An 8485-nucleotide genomic window follows, 5' to 3' on the forward strand; every position below is an offset into this window, starting at 1 on the left:
CATGTCACCTAAGATTAGGGGTATATTTCTATCTCCTATACAAATTTAGGGTTTCTACTATTTGATCTAAAATGCACAATTTTTTCTTGAATAATGTACAAGTCGCTAAACACAATAATTCATTGGACACATAAATGAAAGTGCAAGAAATATAATAGTAAAAGCATATGGAAATAATTAACTTAACATAAAAGAGCAAATGTTAAAATTAATTATAGTGAGGCTAAATTACTATTATAAATCCCAACAAAGACACTTAGTCCATGTTATATAAATGATAAATAGGAAAATATTTATAACAATGTATTACAAATATGGCAAAATAATTGAGAGAATGCAAGATTAAATATATAACCCTTTTTGTTTGGATTCTCGAAGATGATAATGGCTTGAATCTTGTATTCCCCAAATATTTCTCCACCTTCCTTGATGTATTTTCCCTTTGTTACTCTAGATTCACTCTCAAAATACCAAGAAAAAGAAAATAAAATAAAAGGAAAAACACAAAAAGAAAAGGAAAAAGAAAGATAAAAGAAAAATGAAGAAGAAGCCGCCCCAGCCCCGCAAGAAAACCGTCCCAGCTGCCCCATTTTTTAATTAGCATTAAACCCTAGGAAAATTGTAGCCTTGGTCCCTAGAATTTCGGACAGAAGCAAGCCGGTCCCCATTCCTTTTAAAATGGCGCCTAGGCGCCAACTCTGAGGTTCCTGTTTTCAAGTTTTTTCTTTTTTTTGGTCGTTTTCTTTTCCTTCATACATACAAGTTCTTTAACAATTTGCATTTAAGGTCCCTAAACTTTGATCTCATACAATTTAGTCTTCAAATTTACATATTGAAATGTGATTTACCTTTTTTTAAGAGAAAAAAAAAGGTTGAACCCATGAGTTTTGTGAGGGATGTAAATTGCGGGATGTGCCTTAACATACCAGGGAACAAGAGTTGTCTGTACATTCCACCTACAAGAAGTTCAATTCCATTTTTCAGGAATCGAACCCCCACACAGTCGACTGTCAACAAGACGTGAGATAACCTCATTCCTGTCATTTGCACCACTAGATTATGCTCCGGGGGCTGATTTACCTTTTTTTTTTCAATGAATGCATGAATGTAAATATTTTCTGTATTTATAACATGATTTTTTTTTTTTTTAATAACATGATTGTTACTAGAATTCTAGGATAAGGAAGAAGAAGAATTAATAAATGGAATAATGTTATTTAGATTTAGTTGGACTACGTCCACTGGCTGAATTGGTAAGGGGCGGCCAATTAGGCTCCCTGTTTGAACATCTTTACCCATATTATTTATAGGGAGGATTATTTAAAATCATGTATACACTGATTATTTATTATTTGATGCAATATGATAAAATACTTCCATTGGTCAAATGCGATGTTGGACGACAGATAATCTTTGGTGAATGGCATTATTCTTGATAAATTACGACCGAATTCCGATCGCCAAACCAAATTGGAAAATCAATTTAGGTCAATAACCCAGGCTCAATCCTCGTTGGCCGTGGTATTCGAAGCAAAGGAAAGGCATTAGGGCTGAAACGGACTCATCGATTGGTGAGTTTTCTAAACCCTTCCCCTTTTTTCTTAAAAAATAATCCTTTTTTATTGTATGATTTATTTTTCCGCTTGCTGGAGTCCGATCTACTTTATTACCATGGATGCTAGTTTTTGATGTTCTTGATTTACTGATTTTTCTTGTTTATTGGTATAATGATCAAGTTTGATACAATTGAATTTGGATGAACGTGATGTTGCTATGAACTCGATGGCTAAAGGATAGGAATTAATTGCCTGTGGAATTTTTTTTTTTAGGGATTTAAATGGTAGATATAATCCAACCTATAAGGGCTGTTTATCGTCCCAAAACTTTAAGGAAAGAAGAACATTAACACCAAGCAAGATAGATGGATAGGGCGAAAGAAAATGTATTTACTGTCAAGCCAAATCTGATCAGATTAGCACCAGGAAATTTCAATTAAAGGGGTTGGATTCAATGAATCCATTTCACTGTACACAATTAAACAAGCTATAAAAGGAAAACAAAGAAAGTCGTGTTTACAACTTAAAGAAACATATGCATTTTTTTTTTTAAAACAAGTGTGTTCCCTCCAGCGAAGATTTGAGAATAGTTAACTGTTGGGTTAGACTGTTCCTGTGCCTTCTTCAAATCTACAGCAGTCAAGGTTCCCTTCTCTACACCACTTGTTCACAAGATAATTTAAGAGCTGCTCGGGCTTTTTCAAATTTATCGCAGAATGTATACCGCTATTCTCTGACAGTCCATTTTTCGCAAGTCCAAGGGACCGAGATCATCATTTTTTCGAAGTATTGGTTTTCATCTCTGTTGTGATCATTGTTTCTTTTGTGGGTTTTATGATCAGGTTTACTTTCTTTAGCGGACTTATCTTTTGTATTTAGGTAGTTTCAATTTTATGCAGCATACATTTTGTTTTCCACGGCATACATCATAGTATTGTTATCAGCTGATTATGAGTTAAAATACTCACTGCCTTCATGCCAACGTTGTCATCCCAAATTTATTTTTGGTATTAACTATTAAATTACCTGAAATTATAATGCCTGTATTTTTTCAGTTTATTGTTCTTGAATAAAAAAATGACCTTGCCATGAGCAATTTTACCGCCACGATATGGCTTGAGAGTTGAGATGATGTTAAGCTCCCGTTTGGCCCCCATTATTTGCCATTTTAATTTTTGGAATAGCCTTTTTTTAAAGAATGAGTGGTTAAAAAAGAAGAAAATTTTTTGGGTTTACGTATAATATTATTTTATTGAAGAATATATAGTTGATAAGAAGGGAGAGAAAAGTGAATTATAATTTTAATGGGGGCCAAACGGGGGCAAAAATTAGATTGAGGCTGATGCAGAAAAAAAAAATAAAAAAATAAAAAAATTGAACACAACAATCTTCAAACTATTGATTCCAAATTGAACGCCGATTTGGATTGAAAGAGAAGTGGAAACCTCTGCACTTCACGATATTATTCATGAAAAACTACCACCTTATCCCTAATGAAGTTTATTTATAACCCCATAAAGATTAAAGCTGTAAATGGAAAGTTGTAATGAAAATAAACAAAGTGCAATTAAATAAAATAAGTTCCCATCAATTAAGTTCCAGCAGAGTACATCTATTTCAATCTTCTCTTGATCTGCCGTTATTATGCATGAATTTGGTCATGCCATAAAATAAGCTGTCATTTAACTCATTTCTATCCTCCTGTGATCTGTTCTCATTATGAATGAGCTGGGTCATGATATAAAATATGGTATCATCTGGTAAGCTCCATCCGAGACCATTGTTTCAATCCTCCCTTGGTTTGTTCTTCTTTGGACGTGTAAATTGGGCCTTGGATTTGTTGACAAAGCTCTCGTGTCGTACAGAAACAATAGTCACTAAGATGATATTGAATATACTAACTCAACGTTAGTTATTTTTATATGAAGGATGAAATAGCAGCACTGCTGCATCTGTCAATTCACTTCCTTTTTATATTTATATCTTGTACTAAACAGATACATAAAAAACATGCAAATTTGAGACCTTACCTTGGGACTTGTTTATGAGACTAGTTTCTTAATTCTGTGTCAGTCTTTTTGGTTTCTGAAATCGAATATGATATGTTTTTGTCAAACTTCCTGAGGTTAAATAGCTTCTTAATTTGCTTCGTCAGAGTCCCTATGGTTTCTGAAATAGAATACGGTATTTTTTTGTCAGGCTTCCTAAGGCTGCATGGCTGCGTTGGCTATTTTTGCATAGATGGCAGATGCTATTTGCTTACAGATCTTGCATGTACGTCAAATATTTGCTGGAGATTGACACTGCATTTATCAATGGTAAACCTTAAAGCCCCTCACCATCCAGTTATATCTTATAGGCCTATTCAACCTTCAGATTTAGAGGTTCTTGAGAATATTCATGGTGAACTATTTCCTATCAGGTCAGATGATCTTGTCAAAGTCATTCCTGCTTTAATGCAATTGGAGCTTTGAGATGGCTTGATAGTTTACTGAGAATAAGTTTGAATTCTTTTTAGGTATGAGTCTGAATTCTTCCGCAATGCTGTCAATGGTCGTGATATCGTGTGCTGGGGAGCTGTTGATCGCAGTTGGCCCCATGCTCAGAGCAATGAGCTTATTGGATTTGTAACCGCCAGGGTTGTTCTGGCAAAAGAAAGTGAGGTGAGCATTGATCTACCTAGTAATTAATTAAATTAGGCCTTACACATAAAAATATCGATTTTGAACCAGATAAAGGCCTAAATATTTCTCACTGCCTATGGAAACTGATTTCCTGTTCAAGATTTTACTTCCATTAGATGTAGCACATCTACCATTGATTATAGTTTTAATGATTTTCTGCTATTGATGCTATCAAATTTACATTTGTACTGCAGGTAGAAGATTTTATCAGTTTTGACTCGTCAAAACCTGACCAAACACTAGTATACATTCTGACTCTTGGAGTTGTAGAATCTCATAGGAATCTTGGAATAGGTAACTCTTCCACACACACACACACACAAACGTACACTCTATCACGGTCTCTCTTTAGAATAATTTTCCTTTTCCATTTTGAAAATTGTTTCTTCTGAATTTTCTCTGGTTTTTAATTTTCAGCTAGTGCACTTATCCACAAGGTCATAAAATATGCCTCAAGTATCCCAACTTGCAGTGCTGTTTATCTACATGTGATTTCATATAATAATGCTGCCGTCCATTTGTACCAGAAAATGTCCTTCCAGTGTGTACGACGGTTGCACAATTTTTACCTTATCAATGAGCAGCATTATGATTCATATCTGTTCATCTACGACGTAAATGGTGGTCGATCTCCTTGCACGGCCTTGTGAGTAAAAGCTACCCCACATGATCTTCTAAGGATAACTTAAAATTTCTTAGTGTATGTTTGTTATAGGATTTTGTATATTAAAAGTTGTGTTTCTTATGGAATCTCTGGATAAAAATGATGTTTGACCAGCTTATCATCTTAATGAGGTAATATACCACACCCCTAGGGCTGGACGGACCCGAACCAATCATCAATAGGATTTTTGAAATAAAATAAAATAAGAAAGAGACAATTAGAGATTTTGTATGTCCCCAATGTTGCTTTATTTGAAGATTTGGAAAAAAATTGCAATCTCGAAGTTATTGGGGGTAATCTACGCCCAGCATAAACTTCGCAGGATATGAGACTCTGCTCACTGGATCCCTTTACTGATGAAACACTCGATTTGATTTTGTTTTCGTACTTATTTTGGTACATTGAAGACATGCATTTGTCTTATGTCAAGCTTTATATTCTGGCATTTCTTTTCATTGAGGAATGTTTTTTTGGACAAGTATTTTTACGGCCTAAAGGTCCTTATTTTGTAAAAAAGATGAATGCTTGATAATCCTGAGGGGTAAAATGATGAAAACCTGCTAAAAGGAAATAATTACATGAAGAAACACGGTGAAGTTTCGATTGATTGCACTTCCTAATTGAATTCTGAATTTAATTACTCAAAGTGGAAGCTCGTAAACTATGGTGCTTTAATAATCCATCTCCGTTTTATCTGTTCACTGTCATTGCTTCTCCCAAGTTTTGTCATTTTTATACTTTGCTTGGTAAGAGGAGCCATTCTTCTTCTTCCACAAAGTGCTATCATCTGAATATTCACATTATGCATTGTTGAATCAATATATATGCTTTACTAACAAGTATGCTTTGAATTTGCAGAGAGCTTGTCACGCTTTTGGTAACTTATGTGAAGAGCTTAATCAACTTGATGGTTGCGAAGCTGTGGAAAAATGAAGACAAGAAGATTTCTAAATGGCCCGCGAGCAAAGAATCTAGCTACCTTCTCCCAGTGGTTCAAAATAAGAGAAGTATCACAGCTGAGGTTGCTCGGTGTCAATATCTCTAGTCTTTTAATGCATCTTCATGGCTTCAAACAGGGAATAAGGTCATAACTTAAAATGAGTTATCTGTGTAACTTAAAATGAGTTATCTGTGTATTAAAGTACCCTGGCATGGAGACGCGGCTGCTGGATAAGTTAGCAGATACGTTGTATATTGGAAGTTTGTGAAGGGTTATATCTTATTCCTATAATCTTATGTTTGTTTGAAACTGGAAGGGTACAAGAATGCATATATTAAAATCCAAAACTTGATGTAGTCGGTCTTTATTTATATTTGGTAATATTAAATGGTAAATTCATCCTAAAAATAAATATACGGCATATAAAGCTTTGTGTTGCTTCTTTTAATAAAGTTGATATTTTAAGATGGAATTATATTTTTTGGAGGTGTTTGATAGACATTTTTATGTAAAAATGTATTTTAGAATAGTAAATTGATGTGAAATATGTGGTTAAAAAATAAAAAAAAGTTTTTGATTTATGTATAATATTATTTTAATAAAGAATGTGTGGTTAACAAGAAGATAGAGAAAAATACATTTTGAAAAAATGACTACTAAATGGGACCTTAATATGATATCATACTAGCAAATTGATGTGTATAAAGTTCAAATTCAAGCTGTTGAATTTTAGGGTTGGTGTTATTAAATGTGTCCTGGCATAAAGCAATTGAAATTTTATTTTGTTTTGAGATTTGAGTGAGTGATGTATGAAGTGTCTATTTGGTTATGATAAAAATCAGATTTTTTAAAATTGATGAAATTTTTAGCTGAGAAATAGATAAAAGTTGTGGGTCATATGAAATGTGTGGTTAAAAATGATTTTGTGAAAAAAAAAAAAAAAAAAAAGAGTTCTGAAAAATTGAGGCGAAATAGGACAAAATAAACCGAATTGGATCAGTTTTAAGTCTGGCAGGTGACAAGAAAATTTTCCAATCAAAGATTAAAGAGAAAAATTGTCGGCAAAAATAAATAAGGGAAAAAATCGTAGCTATATACTTTCAGGCTACATTTTCATAAATATAGTTTAAGAAAATTTCATAATTCAGGTCATAATTAATTTTTTTTAATGAAAATAAATAATAACTAATTTAAGATAAGAATGTGAAATTAATTAGTATTTATTAAATGATAATTAATATTTCCTCTCTCGTCACATGCCATCCCTTAAAAAAAAAAAAAAAAAGGTCGGTTATGTGTAGGGCTGGATATGGTCCGATTTGGTTCGATTCTAACGAGAACCGAACCGACCCGAAATTTTTGGGTATTAAGTAAGTGGAACCGTCGGATCCAAATTTAATTACGGAATCGTTCGAGTTCTGTTCTATTCGGTTCGGTTCGGTTCGGTCCGATTCGGTTCCGTATTATAATTAAATTTTTTAATATATACAAAGTTACGTTAATTTAATAAATGATATGTTCAATATTAGCTTTTACAAAATAATGTAGTTCAATCTTATGTGTTTCATATATCTCTTTGCTGAATTCTTCATAAATTTGATTATTAAAATCACAGAAAGAGAGAGATAGCGAGCTCAAAATAATTAAGAGAAATGTTGTAGAGTTTTAATTCGATTTTCTCCTGTAAAAATGACACTACAGTAGAATAATAGATTTGGATAAAATTGATGTCAATTTGATTAAGTTGATTTTGAACTGAAAATTAGAAATAGGAAAATCATATTTTGTGGTTTGAACTAAATTAACTAGTTAACAAATTTATTTAGAAAAAATAAAATAATTTTACTTATTTAAAATAAATTAATTAAAAAAATTAGGGAGATTCGGTTCTTATTCGATTTTTCTGGTCTTGGCCTAGAATCGAGAACCGAACCACACCCGTTGATTTTTGATTCAAATACCCGTTCGAGTATTTAACTTGAGAAGAACCGTCGGGTTCGGTTCGGGAGTTTTGTCCAACCCTAGTTATGTGTCCATCATTTTAGAGCCCGTTTGGCCCCCATTATTTGAATTTATAATAGGGGGAATAATATTTTTTTGAAAATTGTGTGGTTGAAAAGTTTCTATTTGAGTATAATATTATTTTATTAAAAATTGTGTGGTTGAAAGTAGGAAAGAAAAAAAATTAAATTAAATTGAAGAGTTTTGAAAGGGGCCAGATGAGGGCTTAATAATAGATTAATAAACTCCTAAACATTTGCATGCCATTGATAATTAGAAATATGCGTGTTTTTGATAGAAGGGAAGCATTTGGAATTCTACTTCGAAATGCAAAACTTCGGGGTTATTTTTTACTATATTAATGTGAAATGCGATATTGTGGCCTAAATTATGAAATACAATAATTTTAACATCTATAGTTCGCGCAAAAAACACGTGCGACGTAAAAATGAAATTCAACATTTTTGATCTTTGATGTGTGATACACGCGGGACTTTGTTTTCTACTGATAGTTGGGAATATGGTAATTGTTGTGTTCTTAGTCGTACACAATGAGGGAAAAGAAAGTAAGAAACATTTGTTTCTCTCTAGATTGGCAGATAATATTAAAAGGGTAGTTATCCAATTTTGTATAATTTGA

General features: G+C 32.8%; 1 protein-coding gene across 2 annotated transcripts; it reads left to right on the forward strand.

Annotated features, from left to right (window-relative positions):
• The first annotated feature begins 1284 nt into the window (after nucleotides 1-1284).
• On the forward strand, nucleotides 1285-6202 carry LOC111374682 (histone acetyltransferase MCC1-like). Of its 2 annotated transcripts, none has more exons than XM_022997391.1 (6): nucleotides 1285-1571; nucleotides 3766-3978; nucleotides 4075-4219; nucleotides 4435-4534; nucleotides 4658-4886; nucleotides 5763-6202. In XM_022997391.1, the coding sequence occupies exons 2-6, from the start codon at nucleotides 3872-3874 to the stop codon at nucleotides 5947-5949; spliced, it is 768 nt and encodes a 255-aa protein (XP_022853159.1). In that variant the 5' UTR covers nucleotides 1285-1571; nucleotides 3766-3871; the 3' UTR covers nucleotides 5950-6202. The 2 variants fall into 2 exon arrangements, with proteins under 2 accessions (XP_022853159.1, XP_022853158.1); XM_022997390.1 differs by having other exon boundaries at nucleotides 1288-1571; nucleotides 3756-3978.
• Nucleotides 6203-8485: the final 2283 nt, after the last annotated feature.

This window comes from Olea europaea, unplaced genomic scaffold (genome assembly GCF_002742605.1).
Source record: "Olea europaea var. sylvestris unplaced genomic scaffold, O_europaea_v1 scaffold1276, whole genome shotgun sequence".
Taxonomy (NCBI): domain Eukaryota; kingdom Viridiplantae; phylum Streptophyta; class Magnoliopsida; order Lamiales; family Oleaceae; genus Olea; species Olea europaea.

What these genes read in the sequence shown, in the direction of transcription:
- LOC111374682 (XM_022997391.1), top strand. Translation starts at nt 3,872, where the DNA reads ATGGTAAACCTTAAAGCCCCTCACCATCCAGTTATATCTTATAGGCCT. An exon ending in TCATAGGAATCTTGGAATAG is followed by an intron (nt 4,535 to 4,657) that starts GTAACTCTTCCA and finishes TTTAATTTTCAG; the next exon opens with CTAGTGCACTTATCCACAAG. An exon ending in CGATCTCCTTGCACGGCCTT is followed by an intron (nt 4,887 to 5,762) that starts GTGAGTAAAAGC and finishes TTGAATTTGCAG; the next exon opens with AGAGCTTGTCACGCTTTTGG.